The sequence below is a fragment of the Pongo abelii genome, chromosome 2, assembly GCF_028885655.2.
Source record: "Pongo abelii isolate AG06213 chromosome 2, NHGRI_mPonAbe1-v2.0_pri, whole genome shotgun sequence".
NCBI classification, from domain to species: domain Eukaryota; kingdom Metazoa; phylum Chordata; class Mammalia; order Primates; family Hominidae; genus Pongo; species Pongo abelii.
In genome coordinates, this window is record NC_085928.1 from 140,284,336 (window position 1) to 140,302,259 (window position 17,924).

Below are 17,924 nucleotides of genomic sequence, written 5' to 3' on the forward strand. Positions count from 1 at the left end.
CTTGCAATGTGGTCATAACTGAAGGCTCAGCTGACCTATGGAGAGCTCTCAAGGGGTCTCAGGGTACCATATGACTTCTACTTTTTCTCTCTTGAAACCCTGTGACTGCCATGTAAAAACACCTGGCCTAGCCTCCTTCATGATGACAGACCACATGAAGAGAGATGCCTGGTTGATAACCCAGCAAGTAGGTAGGGCACTTAGATCATCCAGCCCCAGTCAAGCCACCAGATAAGTCCAGCTGCATGAGTGATCCCAGGTGAGATCAGTAGAAGAGATCGTATAGCTGAGTTCAGACTAAATAGCTGAACCATCTAAAAACCACCATAAGCAGAAAAAAAAATTGTTTTAAGTCATTAACTTTTGGGGTAGCTTGTTATGCATCAATACTTAAGTGATACAAGAGGCAATACTGTAGAAGGTTGAGAAACAACAAGATAGAAGAAACATGATGCCTGGGCTGCCTCACAGAACAGAGAGGCCTGAATGTGCTAGATTATTATATGAGACAGAAACTTCTATCTAGTTTGAATCACACATGACATATTTCATTTCATTTTCATGCCATCTATGAAGTAAATAGGAAGATTATTTTATTTTATTTTATTTTATTTTGTTTATTTTTTTTGAGATGGGGTCTGGCTATGTTGCCTGGGATGGTCTCAAACTCCTGGGCTCAAGTGATCTGCCTGCCTCAGCCTACCAAAGTGCTAGGATTATAGGTATAAGCTACTGCACCCGGCCTTCTTTATTTTATAAATAATGAAACCAAAGATCCCAATGGTAAGAGAAATTTTTTATACCTAGTGGTGTAAGAAAAAAGCATTCAGGAAGCTTAAAAGCATTTTTGGCAAGGACCTGTGGATCTAGACAATAAGATGATTTTAGCACTAGGTTTGAATTGCTTTCTTACTGCAGGAAAAAAAAAATTATGTAGCAGTTACCATTTGAGAGCTTGGTTAGAGAGTCTAGCAGGGGAGTGCAGCTACTCATATTCCCTTGATCAAATAATGGTCCTCTACTCTCAAGAAAGGTAATCTTCTTCATCTACATGTACAGCTTCAGGAGGGATGCACATGGAGCAGAGAGGGAAGGAGACACCCTCCTAGCCAGGCTGGCCAGCCTGATCAGCCAGATCAACCCTGGTGATCAATGGGGTGACAGATGTTGCAACCAGATCACCCTCACAGCCATATTACTATTTGAAAAATGCTATTCTCAAGCATTTTATATTAATATATTTACTCAACAAATATTTATTGAACTCCTGCTATGTGCATCACTCAAGACATTTGAGATACATCAGTTAAAACAAGCAAACAAAACCAGAAAATGATGTCTGGCTTTGTAGAGCATATATTTTAGCAAAAGGACACAGTAAAAAATAAATAAATAAGTACAATCATTGGTATATTAGAAGATGATTACAGCTATGATGGAAAAAAGCAAAGTAGAATAAGGTGAGGGACCTGGGTGGGTGGAAGCAGATTATAGTTTAAATAGAGAGGCCAAAGTGGACCTTTCTGAGAATGCAGCATCTCAGCTAAGACAAGAAGAGAGTGAGGCAACATTCATTTGTGATAAAAAAAAAAAATACTCAAGCAACTAGGAATATAAAAGAACTTCCTCAACCTGATAAAGGGCATCTACTAAAAACCCACAGCTAATATTAAAAATGAAAGAATAAATGGTTTCCCCCAAAGATCAGGAGTAAGATAAGGATGTCCATTCTCGCCACTTCCATTCAACATGGTAGTGGGGATTCTAACCAGGACAATTAAGCCAGAAAAAGAAGTAAAAGAAATCCATACTGGAAAGAATAAAACATTTTTTATTTGTAAGTGCCATAATCTTATATACAGAAAATTCTAAGAAATCCACTTAAAAAAACTACTAGAACTAATAAATGAGTTTGGCAAAGTTTAAGGATGTAAGATTAATATACAAAAGTAAATTGTATTTCTATAAGCTAGCAATATACAGTCCAAAGATGAAATTAAGAAACAATATCTATTGACAATAGCACCAAAAAGAATAAAATACAGTATTTACTAATAAGTTTAGCAGTAGAAGACTTGAACACTGAAAGCTACAAAAATATTGAAAGCAATTAAAGGCGGCCTAAATAAATAGAAAGACATTTCCATGTTCATAGATTGGAAAACTTAATGTTGCTAAGAAGGCAATACTTCCCAAATTGATCTATAGGTTTAGCACAATCATAGCTTTCTTTTTATAAAAATTGATAAATTGATGCTAAAATGTATACGTCAATGCAAAGGACCCAGAATAGCAAAAATAATCTTAGAAAAGAACAGACTTGGAGAATTCACAATGACTATAAAGCTACAGTAATCAAGACAGTGTGGCATAAGGATAGGTATATAAATAAATGGAATAGAATTGAGCCCGGAAATAAACTCTTGCACTTACAGTTAACTAATTTTTGACAAAGGTGCAAAAGTAATTTAATGTGGGTAAAATAGCCTCTTCAACAAATGGTGCTGGGACTACTGTATATTCACATGCAAAAATATAAATTTGGACCTCTAGCTCACATTATACAAAAAAATTAACTCAAAATGAATCATAAGTTTAAATGTAAGAACCAAAATTATAAAATACTTAGAAGAAAATGTAGGGGAAAATCTTCACAAACTTGGATTGGGTAATGATTTGTTAGATATAACACCAAAAACTCATGCAATAAAACATTAATAAACTTGACTTGATCAAAATTTAAAACTTTTGCATTTTAAGGGACATCAAGAAAGTGAAAGTGTGTCTGAAATTGGTGGGTTCTTGGTCTCACTGACTTCAAGAATAAGCTGTGGACCCTCGCGGTGAGTGTTACAGTTCCTAAAGATGGTGTGTCCAGAGTTTGTTCCTTCTGATGTTCGGAGTTTCTTCCTTCTGGTGGGTTCGTGGTCTCGCTGGCTTCAGGAGTTAAGCCGCAGACCTTTGCGGTGAGTGTTACTGCTCTTAAGGCGGCACGTCCGGAGTTGTTCATTCCTCCTTGTAGGTTGGTGGTCTTGCGGGCCTCAGGAGTGAAGCTACAGACCTTTGCAGTGAGTGTTACAGCTCATAAAGGCAGTGCGGACCCAAAGAGTGAACAGCAGCAAGATTTACTGCAAAGAGCAAAAGGTCAAAGCTTCCACATTGTGGAAGCACATCGTGGAAGCAGACCCCAGCAGATTGCCGCTGACTGCTGGGACAGCCTGCTTTTATTCCCTTATCTGGCCCCACCCACATCCTGCTGATTGGTCCATTTTTCAGAGAGCTGATTGGTCTGTTTTACAGAGAGCTGATTGGTCTGTTTTGACAGGGTGCTGATTGGTGTGTTTATAATCCCTGAGCTAGACACAAAAGTTCTCCAAGTCCCCACTAGATTAGCTAGACACAGAGCACTGATTGGTGCATTTACAAACCTTGAGCTAGACACAGGGTGCTGATTGGTGTGTTTACAAACCTTGAGCTAGATACAGAGTGGTGATTGGTGTATTTACAATCCTTTAGCTAGACATAAAGGTTCTCCAAGTCCCCACTAGATTAGCTAGACACAGAGCACTGATTGGTGCATTTACAAACCTTGAGCTAGACACAGAACACTGATTGGTGCATTACAATCCTTTAGCTAGATATAAAGGTTCTCCAAGTGCCCACTAGATTAGCTAGACACAGAGCACTGATTGGTGCATTTACAAACCTTGAGCTAGACACAGGGTGCTGACTGGTGCATTTACAATCCTTTAGCTAGACAAAAAAGTTCTCCAAGTCCCCACCAGATGAGCTAGACACAGAGCACTGATTGGTATGTTTACAAACCTTGAGCTAGACACAGAGTGCTGATTGGTGCATATACAATCCTCCAGCTAGACATAAAAGTTCTCCAAGTCCCCACTTGACTCAGGAGCCCAGCTGGCTTCACCCAGTGGATCCCGCGCCAGGGCCGCGGGTGGAGCTGCCTGCCAGTCCCGTGCGGGGCGCCCGCACTGCCCAGCCCCTGGGTAGTCAATGGGTCGGGGAGGCTCGGGCTGCACGGGAGCCCACCGCAGGGGTGGTGGGGGGCGGGGCGGGTGTGGTGCTTGGGCATGGCAGGCTGCAGGTCCCAAGCCCTGCCCCGTGGGGAGGCAGCTGAGGCCCCACGAGAATTCAGGCATGGCAAAAGTGGGCCGGCAGTGCTGGGGAACCTGGCGCCCCCTCTGGAGCTGCTGGCCTGGGTGCTAAGCCCCTCACTGCCCTGAGCCGGTGGTGCCGGCTGGCTGCTCTGAGTGTGGGGCCTGCAGAGCACGTGCCCACCCGGAACTCAGGCTGGCTGGCAAGTACCGCATGCAGCCCTGGTTCTCACCCATGCCTCTCCCTCCACACCTCCCTGCAAGCAGAGGGAGCCGGCTCTGGCCTTGGCCAGCCCAGAGAGGGGCTCCCACGGTGCAGCAGCGGGCTGAAGGGCTCCTTGAGTGTGGCCAGAGCAGATGCTGAGGCCGAGGAGGCGCCAAGAGCGAGTGAGGGCTGCTGGCACATTGTCACCTCTCAAAAGGATGCATAGATTGGAAGAAAATATCTCCAAATCACATATATAAGGGTCTTGTTTCCAGAACATATGAAGTACTCTTACAACTCAATTACAAGAAGACAAGTCACAGAATTTAAAATGGGCAAAGAATTTGAATAGACATTTCTCCAAAGGAGGTATATAAATGGCCAATAAGCAGATAAAAAGATGCTCAATATCATTAATTATTAGGGAAATGCAAATCAAAACCTACTGTACATTCACCAGAATGGCTAGAATCAAATAAGTATGACAGAGGACGTGGAGAAATTGGAACCCTCTTATACTGCTGGTGGAGATGTAAAATAGTACAACCACTCTGGAAAACAATTTGGCAGTTCTTCAAAAGATTAAAGTTAGGTTACCATATGACCCTGCAATTCCACTACTAGGTATATACCCAAGACAACTGAAAATATGTTAACACAAAGGTCTATACATGAATGTTCATAGCAGCATTATTTATAGTAGCCAAAAAGTGGAAACTCCAACGTCCATCAAGGGTTGAACGGATAAACAAAATGTGGTAGAGATCCATACAACAAATATTATGAGACCATAAAAAGAAATGAAGTACTGATACATGCCACAACATGAATGAACCTTGAAAACACGCTAAGTGCTGGGAGGGACAGAAGTGAAGAATGCTAGCTAAAGTGTACAAGGATTCTTCTTGAGGTGATGAAAATGTTCTAAATTGATTGTGGTGATAATTGCACAACTCTGTAAATATGCTACAAACCATTGAACTGTGTATTTATTTTTATTTTTATTTTATTTTATTTTTTTGAGACATAGTCTCATTCTGTCACCCAGGCTGGAGGGCAGTGGCATGATCTTGGCTCACTGCAACCTCTACCTCCTGGGTTCAAGTGCTCCTCCTGCCTCAGCCTCCCAAGTAGCTGGGATTACCGGTATGCACCACCATGCCTGGCTAATTTTTGTATTTTTAGAAGAGATGTGGTTTCACCATATTGGCCAGGCTGGTCTTGAACTCCTGGCCTCAAGTGATCCGCCCACCTCAGCCTCCCAAAGTGCTGGGATTACAGGTGTGAGCCACTGTGCCAGGCCTGAAGTGTGTATTTAAAGCAGGTGAATTTTATCACATATAAATTCTGTCTCAATAAAGCTGTCCACAAGGGGAGGGAGGGGAAGATGGAGTGAACTATGTAGATATCTGAAGAAAGAACATTCCAAGCAGAGGGAACAGCCAGAGTGAATCCCCTAAGGCAGAAGAACAGCTGGTATGTTCAAAGACAGCAAGGAGGCCAGTGTGACTGGAATAGGTGAGGGAAGGGAAAGCTGACAGGAGACAAGGTCAGAGAGATCGTGAAAGGCCTGGTCATATAGGGTCTATAAGACCCTATAAGGCCATTGTGAAGACTTTGTCTTTCCAGTGAATGAGATGGAGTGCGTTTTCAGGGTGGTGAGCAGAAGGATGACATTACATCTGATTTACATTACAAAAGAATACATCTGGCTGCTGTGTGGCTGGGCAAAGGTAAAGACAAAGAGACTAGTGAGGACACTGTGACCCATAAAGAGATGATGATGGCTTAGACACCATTGATAGGTATTAATGGAGATGGTAAGTAGTTGGGATTTCGTGATGTTTAACTCTAATCCTCACAACAACTCTATGAGGTAGCTAATGACATCATCCACATTTTACAGATGACAAAATGATTACATATAATTTCACAGCTTGCAACATCCCACACAGAATAGGTCATAATTTTATCAAATGTTAAACCCAGGCAGTCTGAGTCCAGAGTCTGTATCTCACTCATCATCCTGTACCACCCCTCTGGAAGCTTGTCTGTCAGAAATCTCACCTGTGCCTGTCAGTTCTGCCACGTAAACATACGAGGATGTTTAAAAGTTTTCAAGCCACAGCTGTATGCTGGAATTCTCTTCCTAATAATAAGCAGTATTCCTGGGGTCTTGGTCTAACAAGTTCATACTCATATTGAAATAATTTGTTTCCCTGAAAAGTGAGTGAGCATCAATGCTGAGCTAGACAGAAAAAAAAGTTGAGGCCTAAAATGAGAAGAAAAAAAACAAGGCTGAAAAGTATGGCATTGCTCTAACAAGGAAGAAGAAAATAAATTCATGAGAAGAGAGACTCTGACAAATACCACAGAGGGGAATTATCTTATGAGCCTTTGTGAATTGAAATTTGGGGTTCTACTAAAATTATATAATGGGATTGGAATTCTACTTTTTAAAATGTTTGAATTGAGCCATTGTGTAGCTTTTACTCATAGCTCTGATGACAGTCTTAACTACAATCCTGAAAGCTTATTCTGGCCCTAGGCTGGCCTATATCCAAGTTTTCTATAAATCCAAATTTTTGAATTGGAAGGAAATTGCATGTGACTGGTTTTTCTTTTGCTTCCTCCAAATAATGGCATCTATCAAGGGTAGATCAGAGCACTTTGCCAGAATTCATACTTGCCTCCCCCACTTCTCTCCTCCCTTCCTCTCATCCCCTTTAAATCCAACCCATACTCCTTCCATTTATAAAAGGATATTTTATTTTGTAAACAAAAAATAAAATTCAAAGATCCTCCTGTTATATATAAAGTTTCAGTGCCACAAAAGGAATAGCACTGGAATATAAAGTTTTCTTTTTAATTCTCAGCAAGGCAAGTTACTTCTACAGAAGGGTGTGCCCTTACAGATGGAACAATGGTGAGCACACACTTGGACAAGGGAGGGGAAGGAGTTCTTATCCCTGATGCACACGGCCTCTGCTGCTGTGCCGTTCCCCTATTGACTAGGGTTAGACTGCACAGGCTAAACTAATTCCAATTGGCTAATTTAAAGAGAATGACAGGGTGAGTGCTTTGGCGGGAGTCTGGGCAGAGCAGGTGGCAGGTAATTGGAATGAGTCAGGGTGGAGCAGATGATAGGAATGACTCAGGGTGGAGCAGGTAATCAGAATGAGTCAGGGTGGAGTAGGTAATCAAAAAAGGTTGCTTTACAAGGAAGGTAAGTTTAAAAGTAGAAGGCAAAGAATTGAACATACTGACATATTACTTCTTTGAAAAGAAATTTAGAACTCATATCTAACACTCCAACCATTTGAATGGACCCCTCTCAGACAAGGGCATTCCAAAGTTAACCCAAAAAACTAGTTCAGGCCATGATGGGAAGAGGGAGTCATTCATGCCTCATTATGCCCATCTCCCTTTTGGAATTCAGGCACAGCTGACCAGCATCCACATCAACACAGTCCTTAAGACGAATAGAACAGCCTCTTTAAATCTGATAAGAAACATTTACAATCTATTCTCTCTGAAACCTGGATGCTTCATCTGCATGGTAAAACCTTGGCCTCCACCACCCCTTATTGTAATTCAGACATTCCTTTCTATTGATTCCAGGTCTTTAGATAACAACACTTTCAACCAATTGCCAATCAGAAAATCTTTGAATCTGCCTATGACCTGGAAGCCCCCTTGTCCTGGCTTTCAGTTTTTCTGCTTTCCAGATCAAACCAATGTAATACATCTTACATGCATTGATTGATATCTTATGTATCCCTAAAATGTATAAAGCCAAGTTGTCAGTTGTAGCCTGACCACCTTGGGCACAAGTTCTCAGGCTCTCGGGGCTGTACCACAGGCCACTGGTCACGCATATTTGGCTCAGAATAAATCCCTTCAAATATTTAACAGAGTTTGACAATCTTTTCATGGACAATTTCTAGTTATGCTCTGTGTTTCAGCTTCTTGTGGTCATGTGAGACTCATCCCTTTTACTGTTTCTATGCATCCCTTTCCCCAGCCCCCACCCTGCATCCTGTAAGGATAAGGTGCTTGGAGCAGTAGCTACCACCTTGCAGCTGGAAGAGAACGCCAGGAGAATTTTAGAGTGCCACCTCATATTGAGATTCTCCTTCCTCCAACTTCTTATTATAGGAGCTATTTCATGATTTTGTTGCCTCAATTTAGTTTTCTATTATAGCAGAAGTATCCTAAGGAATCAAATGATTACCAATCTCACCTTTTCTTTTTTCTTCCACAACTCTTCTCTAATATTGGATCAGGGTAGGGGAGTTGGGTAGAGGGTGATATTTGCCTTCACCTGTCCCCCAGCCAGTGCCCAGTCATACTAGGTCTAACTTTCTAAACATCTGGATCTTCTCTCCCTCCCTTCTTCTCTTCACTGCTCTCCCCCATGCCCCTAGCAATCAAGTCCTGTAAGAATCAGGATCCACTTTCAAAAATAACAATTACGTTTTCCACTGTGGGTCTGTGTCATAAAGGAATGGCAAAAGGTTAGTGTAATAGCAGCTTCCCACTGACTAGTCTCTAATCACCATTCTTGTGGAACTCAATCAAGTATCTCATTACATAAAATACTGAACATTATTTTGTCATTTATTTCCTTGGTTTAACCTGCTTAAATAAATAGTTCCCCCAATTCAAAAGCAATTTAAAAAGCAACACGGTTTTGTAAATTGTATATATTTTTTAAAGTTTGGGTGGCAAAAAGTAAATACCTTGTCTTCTTTTATACACACAACAGTATTGTATAGACTTCAGCTTTGCATAGACTGCCTTTATCTGCTTCTACAGTATTTTAATAAATTCAGCTCAGCTAAATTCTCTGCTTTCCTCCATGACCTTTCTTTACTGTGACATTATCCTGCTGTGATTGATGGGAGCACTGTACAATGTACTGGCATATTATAAAAATTGTATTTGGGCTGCCTAACTTACTTTTGATGAAAAACTTTAGTATACCTGCTAAAGCAATCCCTATTCTCTACGAAGACCAGCTTGAGTTTCTGTTCCCTTTTTCAATTTTTTTTATGAGTTTGAATGAACTTGGAATCTGTCTCAGACTCAGGAGCAGAACACACTTTATGTTTCTGCAGAGTTGTTTTTCATCACAAACCAATAAACAGTAGACAAAGCTCTCTGTGGAGTCTGCTCATCAAATCAGATCTACACTGTATCACTATTTAGACAAAATGAAAAAAGGCCAAGAAATCAGGCACATCCACAGATATATAGCAACCTCTATGATAAGGCTGTCATGACCCTGTCATGAGACAGGGTCTATCTTCCCAGAAATAAAAAGATGATGGGACACTCTGACAGAGGTGTCTCATGCATTGACAATTTTCTTCACAGAGGCTGTGCCTCTGATCTATCTCCACTGCATTTCATTGGCAGTTTAAATTATATCCAGACATGAGTATTTCTGAACTGACTTAAACTGAAAAATAGCCTTTAGTCTTTTTCTTCTTCTATAGACATTTGTTAAATCTTTGTTTGCATGTATATAGAAGCTGTCCTTAGGGGAAATAGAATTCAGCCCATGTAAGAGAGTATTGAGTTTTCATAGTATATCTGCCCAGGTTCACTCTAAGGGCTCTGCTGGTTGTTTTATCATCATAAACCACCTGGAATCTCTCAACAAGACTGGGTACTACGTAAATTACATTCCAAGACAAGAAAGGCTATTTTAAACCCTCTTCAACAGAGTTTATATTGAAAAAAGGAAAGGGTTCAATCATAAAAAGTATGAGCACGACTTTGAGGGCAGAGTCAAAGGTGTCTCTAATCCTATGACTTGAGACTCATGTGACAGGACAATTCCATGTAGCAAAAGAGGCAGACGGAGAAAGGAGGGAACCTAGAAGTGTCAGGGAGGCAGTGTGGCATGGCTCTGATCTCTGCTTTGCCACGTAGCAGTGACGTAATTGTAGTGGGCACTTCCTAAGGCCACCTCCAATGAGTCACGCCCTTGCATAATCCCACATCCTTATGTAATCCTCTCCCTTTGAGTGCAAGTGGAAAGTGTGACTTGCTTCTAACCAACAGAATACGGCAAATGTGATGGAATGTCACTACTGATGGATTGTAATTACATTACATTATATGGCAAAGGCGATTTGATGTCACTCCCATGATTTATGTTATGATATATAAAACTCCATCTTAGTTAACTAGAGTGAGAGACTTCCCTAGCTTTGAAAAAACAAACAGCCATATGAACTGCCTATGAAAAGGGCCATATGGGAGGAACTGTGGGTCATCTCAAGGACCTGAAGGGGACCTCCAGCTGAAAGCCAGTAAGAAGTTGGGGCCTAAGTCATACAGCTGCAAGGAAATGAATTTTTCCAACAACCTGGATGAGCTTGGAAATAGATTCTACCCCAGTCAAGTACTCAGGTAAGGATACATCCAATCTGACACTTCGATTGAAGTCTTATGAGATCCTGGGTAGAGGACCTAGACCAGCTGTGCCCAGACTTCTCCCATGAGGACTTTGAGGTAATAGATGTGTGTTGTTTTAAGGCACTAAATTTCTGGTACGTAATTTGTTATGTAGCAATAAAAAATTAATACAGTAATCTAGGAACAAGTTTTTTCTTTTTCTCTGAGTCTAATTCTCCTCATCTATATAATGGGGATAATAACATCTACTTATAGGTAGGTTTAATCATCAAATAAATTTTAGCCGTTGCTAAAATGGTAGTTGTTTTCTTGTATTATTAATATTACTATTCTTTTCTGGGTACATGAGACCCAGAGCACCAGGCTAAGGGTTTCAGGAGTTGAAGTCTGATCCTGGGCCCTAGCCCACAGGAACCCAGGGGATGCCATGCATGAATAAAGAAGAAATACAGCCAGCTGTCCTGTCTCGACTTTCCTTGAGGCTGATACAGTGGTGCACTAAATCTTTTTCTATGATCTACCCTGTGCCCAGCAATATGCTAAATATGCTAGGCACGGACAATACCAAGAGAAGTAGGAGGTTCTCCCTGCCCTTCAAAGTGTCCAGGCTAAGGGCCACAATTTAGACTCTAAGACTTACATTGCAGTTCTGTGTTCAGAACTGGGATTCCAAAATTTGAGGGCAACCAGTGCCAAGCTCTGCATATTTTAGGGTGCAGTGGGAAGCTTTGAGGCTGCTTACATCCTTGCGTGTCCAACACCTGGGGTAAGTAAGGGCTCCCTTAACACAGGGAGCAAGTAAGGCTGAAGCCAAGGGAATGATGTTGCCCCTTGGCATCACTATCATGAACTATCTTGAATCTCCCAGCAAGGCAGGGCACTGTGCAATTGACATTCCAAGACCAGGCAGGCCTATTTTAAACCCTCTTTAAGAGGATTCACAATCCACCCTCTTGCTGCACTAGCATGGGTAGAGCAGGCAAATTCTCCATATTATCATTGAAGCTGTAAAGGTTTGGGAGATGGGTCATTCAAAATATTCAGAAGTTCTTGAAAGCCAAATGTTAGTGGATGAGGAACTAAATTGGCTTCTGTTTCATCTTTGTTAGGTTTCTACAGCAATGTTACCTTGAATGGTTTGTCAACATGTTTCACTGAGAAAACTTAAAGCAACTCTGGTAATTACAAGTGGAACCTTGTTACAAGTGGAAACTTGACAACTTCAGAAGTGCCCATCACAACCAAACATTCCTGCTGTGAATCACCTGACATTCACTGTCTCATTCACACCAGCTTCTTCAGGTGGCCCTTGATGATCTGCCTGCCTCCACAGAGGCTCAGACAATTAGCCTTTTCTTTTTTTTCTAGATTTCACTCTTCATGATGGATGTGAAAGACAGTAAAGTATGCTAGTTAAAACCCAGCCTCTGGAGACAGACTGATGTGGGGTAAATCCAGCTTTGCCACTTAACAGTTCTCTGCTCTTGCACAATTTTACTTAACCTCTCTGAACCTGAAATCAGCCTAGTTATAGCATATTAGTGAAGCATTCATCACAGAGCCTGAACATAGGGAGTCCTCATTAATGACAGTTATTATCATCATTATTAATATATTATCATCACATGGCTATTGCTTTGTACTTATCATATAGTCATTAATGTCCCTAGAATAGTGCAGATCGGATGACACCAGTTATAAGACCCTGAGAAGCTTAACTCAGCAAAACTAAGTTGTTTAAATCTATGTTCTAGCTCAAAGGTTGGCAAACTTTCTCTGAAAAGGGCCAGATAGTAAATATTGTAGGCTTGCAGGCCATATGGTCTGTGTTGCAACTACTTAATTCTGCTATTATAACTCAAAAGGAGCCATAGACAATACATAAGAAAATGAGTATGTTTGTGCTCCAATTAACTGTTATTTACAAAAAGAATTGGCTGTTTGGATTAAACGCATAGATCATAGTCTGCCAACCCCTGCTCTAGCCCCTTGTCCATGTACAGCAAGGTACTCCCAAACAGAACGCTAGTGGGAAGGGCACGTGGCAGAGTAGACACAATAGAGTTTGAGTCTCAATTTTGTCATGTCCTGACTGTAGCATTCAGGGAATATTACTTAACTCTGTAGAATTCTGAGAATACTACTTAATTCCTCCATGCCCCAGTTTCTTACTCTGTAAATCCTAGGCAATAGTACTTCCTGGGCAGGGTTTCTGAGGATAAATGACCCCAAGTATATAAAAGATAATTAAGTAAAAGAGATAACATATGTAAATGAGATAATGTAAATGTGTATATTTCAGGCTTTTTTGCATGAGTTTACTTTGTATCTATCTGTTCAACTGGATTATGAGTTTGTTGAAGGTGAAACATTTGTTATCTATTGGCTTTATTTCTCTCATCCTTGTCTCTAGATCCTAGAAAAGTCCTCTGCACAGAGCAGGGCATGGCCTGCATTCCAAATTTTGTTATTCTCAAAGGTCAATTGTTCTCAGTGGCAGACAACAGAAGCCAAGACTTGCTACGTGAAACAGAAGACAAATTTGCTGGAAGGACATGTGAAAATGGGCACAAATTAGGGATCAAGGTTATACTTGCATCACTGCTGTTAGGCTGCTACCACTGACTCCTCTGCTCCTGCACTCCCAACAGCACCATCAAGAAAAACCCCACACACAGTTCCTTCATCTTTGCCTTACTTGCTGAAGATTAGAAGTCCCAGGTAGGAGTCTTTCAATGACTAAGGCCAGATCACCTGCCCATATCCTGGCTACAAGGAAGCAAGGGAAGAAAATGTTAGCCAGCCCTTTTGGCTTTTGGAATGAGAGCATTTTACCAAGTCGCTTAATGGTGTAGAGCTCCCCAGTAGGAAAGGTTTTAGGGGCTGGGCAGCTAGAAGAATGACAAATAGCTACTCCTCTGATTATCTGCTTACCTAGGCCACCTGTTTGTAGAGAACTTTGAGGTCACAACATAGTCCACCACCATTATGACTTTCAAATTGGTTGCTTGTTGCATAGGTAGTGGGATTTTAATCTAAGCCCTCCAACCTCTCTCCCTTGGTTCCCTACAGTAGATACACCAGTGCCCCTTCCATATCGCCTCACTTCGGTGCATGCCAGCCTGCCTTCCAACAGTCAGCATCTACAACATTGTTAGAGGGCTACCCTCAGACTGCTGGAACCCACTTTGCCTCCATGCAGGGCAGATCCAAAGTGCCTGGGTAACTCATAACCCATCAGTGGTATCCTTTAACCAAAACTTATTAAGTACAATGTATAAATACTCCAGCTCCCTTGCCCCTTGACTAGAATCATAATGAAGCATGTGTTTCATACCATTTTAAAAAACTTCTCCACAGGATGAAACTTCAGGTGGACACTATGGTAGTTGCCTTAATAGTGTCCCTTTAGAGACTAGCTTCCTTATATTATTTCTTTCTCTCTCTTCTGCCCTTCTCTCTCAACATTCCAAATAGACTATGTGCACTCAATCTTTGTCTCAGCTTTGCTTCTGAGAGGAGCCCTGCTAACACATCTCTCTTATATCTGAGTATTGGCATGCTATTTTGCAGACCTATCAGGAATACTGAGACAACTATTACTACAAAACTCTATAATTCACAAGACAACTTGCAGATACAAACTAGGTAAATATGAGATCAAGAAGGTATTATTTGCTTTCTCTATTAGAATTACAGTGCTCTGCATTTATATTAAATCTGCCCCATGATGAAAACATGGATGTCAGAAAGAAAGAAAAAAAGAAGGAATGACAGAGAGAAATGAAGGAAGGAAGGCAGGGAGGAGGGAGGGAGGGGAAGAGAGAAAGGAGAGAAAGGAAGGAAAAAAGGAAGGGAGGGAGAAAGACAGGAAGCAGGAAGAAAGAAGAAAGAAAATAGACAATCATTATTTAGGAGAATCAAAAGAGCATAAAGGAGATAGGCCTTGAAATTCCAGTAGATGATAAGAAAAATTGCTTTGAGGCAACAGGAGAGGTTGCCTCCTCAGAGTAAAAGGAGAGCTCTCTATACTCTGGAAAAAGGAGATATGAGAAGCAAATGAGAAGGGCTGTAAATCACTGGGTAATCAAAGCAAAAGTTATTCTGCAGGGCCCTGCAGAAAGCTTTCAGAAGAAGAAAAGTCAGATCAACTCTCTGTGCCTGAAAAAGCACAAAGCTGTCAAGTCTTGAAATGGAGGGGACTCATCTTGGTATTTCTAATGGCATTCAGTAGTTGCAGTGGCTGCTGTCCTCCTCTGGGAATTGGGAGGAGGGGGGTGTTGCTGGATGTTCTTGTACAAGGAGGAAGATAACTTGAACACGATTTTTTCTCTTCAGTGTATCCTGAAAAATTGAATTGTGATGATAAAGATCAGGCAATTGTGCCGAAGCACTGAACTCTTTATGAAATAATAGCCCAAGTGCTGAACTCTAATCTTGTTTCTCTCTTTATTGGAAAGGGGAGGGGTGGCACTTGTGCTATCACCTAACTATGCACAGGCAGGACGATGGAGTAATAGTTACTCTATGCCCTGTGACCAAAGTTCTCTTTGATGCAGGGAGCCAGCTAGGCAGCCAATCTAATATGGAGGAGCCGAGATGTCCATTTGTATCCAGAGAAGAGAAAATCCTTGGGACCAAAGGAGGGTTAAGAGAAGTGGGGAAGGGGAATTGGCTGGTTGTGGAGATAAAATTCAACAAAACAACAGACAAACTCCAACTCTCACCCCAAAAAAATTAGGAAGGAAAAAAACCTAGAATGAAGTTTGAGCGAGCAACCCTAAAAGCTGTTGATATCCCAGTATCCTGCAGAAAGTAAACTACATGAATTTGGATAGCAGAGAAAATCTAGTTAATATAGGAAATTCTGGCTAAAACATATTTTTTTGTGGACTTAGAACTGAATTGTGTCATAGTCATCAACTGCAAAGAAGATTCTAGACCACACATAAGGGCTACAGAGAGTTCTCACAGTGGTTCCAATAGCTAACACATGCTGGGCTGGTTATAAGTGGATTTTCCTCACTGATAATATCAGTTTTCTTTCCTGAATGTCATAACTGAGGCCTTGTTAGCCCCTTCTTCTTATGGAACAGAGAGCACATAGTCTGTCTTGAGTCTTGGAAATGCCAATAGGTTTCTGTCATAACGGGTGTGGTCCGGGAAGCCCAAATCACACCAGCTCATCTATGGTGGCAGGCAGTAAATACATTTTTTAAAAAAGATTACCTATTAGCAGCAATGTTGTAAGCATGGTTGATTCCCTCCCTGGACTGGTCACTTCTCTGTCTGAAATGCAAGGCATGATTTCTCCCAAGGTTTAGCTGAAAGTAATCCATATTAATGATTCTGGACGATTTATGCACAGGCATGCAAATACAATGAAAACAACATGAGGTCATTAATAACTGTAGACACGGTCAGGTGACAGATGTGAAATGAATGAGCTCCTGAGTATTTCTTTACTTAATCTTTAAAAACCGAGTTTTGAGGCCAGGCATGGTGACTCAAGCCTGTAATTCCAGCACTTTGAGAGGCTGAGGCAGGTGGATTGCTTGAGGCCAGGAGTTTGAGACCAGCCCGGCCAACATAGCAAAGCCCCGTCTCTACTAAAAATACAAAAGTTAGCTGGACGTGGTGGTGCATGCCTGTAATCCCAGCTATTCAGGAGGCTGAGGCAAGAGAATTGCTTGAACCTGGGAGGCGGAGGCTGCAGTGAGCCGAGACTGCACCACTGCACTCCAGCCCGGGCAACGGAGCAAGACTCTGTCTCCAAAAACCAAACAAGAACAACAAAACAAAACAAAAACATGAGTTTTGAATTTTTTTTATGAGTAACACTAAATAGAAATGTATCTTCCTTTTTGAACTTAATAGTGTAGTTATAAGAATGTCATACTAATCTAAATGTGTCAATACTCAATGATTACTCAAAAATAATATGTGTTTGTATAACTTTGGAGATTTTTTTTACTTCGTTAAATATTTTAAAGTTTAAAGAGATGTCAAATGTTCAAAATGTCGATGTCGAGAGCCCGCGGCACTGGCAGCTTGGCCTGCGAGGCTCTGCGATGTTACAGGAGTCAGCCAGGAGCCTGGGAAAGGGAAGCACATCCCTGGGGCTGGTCCCAGAGGGCTTGATCTGCATCTGCAGCATGAGGTTCTGCCCGTTTACTGAGAGGACGTGTCTGGTTCTGAAGGTCGAGGGAATCAGGCATGAAATCATCTATATCAACCTGAAAGATAAGCCTGAGTGGTTCTTTAAGAAAAATCCCTTTAGTTTGGTGCCAGTTCTGGAAAACAGTCAGGGTCAGCTGATCTACGAGTCTGCCATCACCTGTGAGTACCTGGATGAAGCATACTCAGGGAAGAAGCTGTTGCCAGATGACCCCTATGAGAAAGCTTGCCAGAAGATGGTCTTTGAGTTGTTTTCTAAGGTGCTATCTTTGGTAGGAAGCTTCCTTAGAAGCCAAAATAAGGAGGACAGTGCTGGCCTGAAAGAAGCATTGTGTAAAGAATTTAGCAAGCTAGGGGAGGTTCTGATTAATAAGAAGAAAACCTTCTTTGGCGGCAATTCCATCTCTGTGATTGACTACGTCATCTGGCCCTGGTTTGAACGGCTGGAAGCAATGAAGTTAAATGAGTGTGTAGACCACACTCCAGAACTTAAACTGTGATGGCAGCCATGAGGGAAGATCCCACAGTCTCAGCCCTGCTCACTGGTGTGAAGGACTGGCAAGCTTTCATAGAGCTCTACTTACAGCCTGGAGGCCTGTGACTATGGGCTCTGAAGGGGGCAGGAGTCAGCAATAAAGCTATGTCTGATGTTTTCTTTCACTTAGAAAAAAAAAAGGTGGTATCAAAACTGTAATAAAACCTTAGAGAAGAGATCAAATAGTACACAAACCACAAAGGACTAGTAACAAGAAAGATAGGCAACCCTGAAGAAAAAAATGATGCAAAAGAGATGAAGAGTGAACATAAATCTCTCTAAAATTTTCCTGTATTAACCAGATAGCCTTTGCTGCCCACATTAATATACTAATGTACACTGCTTTCTGCAGGGTGATGGGACATTAACAGCTTTTTAATATTACTTATCCAAATTTGATTTTAGGTCTTTTTTCCTTTCTAAATCCCTTTTACGTGAGAGCTAGATTCTATCTACAAATAAA

General features: G+C 41.4%; 1 protein-coding gene and 1 long non-coding RNA gene across 5 annotated transcripts in view; both read left to right on the forward strand.

Annotated features, from left to right (window-relative positions):
- The window catches only part of LOC129058637 (uncharacterized), a 39,756-nt gene that overhangs the window by 1,205 nt on the left and 20,627 nt on the right, over positions 1–17,924 (forward strand). The window contains exons 2-5 of one of the 3 annotated variants that reach the window (XR_010139236.1): positions 2,761–2,843; positions 11,859–12,197; positions 13,163–13,470; positions 14,323–14,397. This is a non-coding gene — a long non-coding RNA (uncharacterized LOC129058637). Of the gene's footprint in view, positions 1–2,760; positions 2,844–11,858; positions 12,198–13,162; positions 13,471–13,821; positions 15,068–17,924 lie in introns of those variants that run through there. The other 2 variants (XR_010139238.1, XR_010139237.1) reach the window with 2 other exon arrangements.
- LOC100432722 (glutathione S-transferase omega-1-like) lies at positions 16,817–17,456 on the forward strand. Of its 2 annotated transcripts, XM_063722185.1 has the most exons (2): positions 16,817–17,186; positions 17,286–17,456. In XM_063722185.1, exons 1-2 carry the CDS (start codon positions 16,821–16,823, stop codon positions 17,424–17,426), a joined length of 507 nt encoding a protein of 168 aa, XP_063578255.1. In that variant the 5' UTR covers positions 16,817–16,820; the 3' UTR covers positions 17,427–17,456. The 2 variants fall into 2 exon arrangements, with proteins under 2 accessions (XP_063578255.1, XP_063578254.1); XM_063722184.1 differs by having other exon boundaries at positions 16,817–17,456.

Bases quoted from the DNA above. Each gene is read 5' to 3' on its own strand.
- LOC100432722 (XM_063722184.1), top strand. From the start codon at position 16,821: ATGTTACAGGAGTCAGCCAGGAGCCTGGGAAAGGGAAGCACATCCCTG.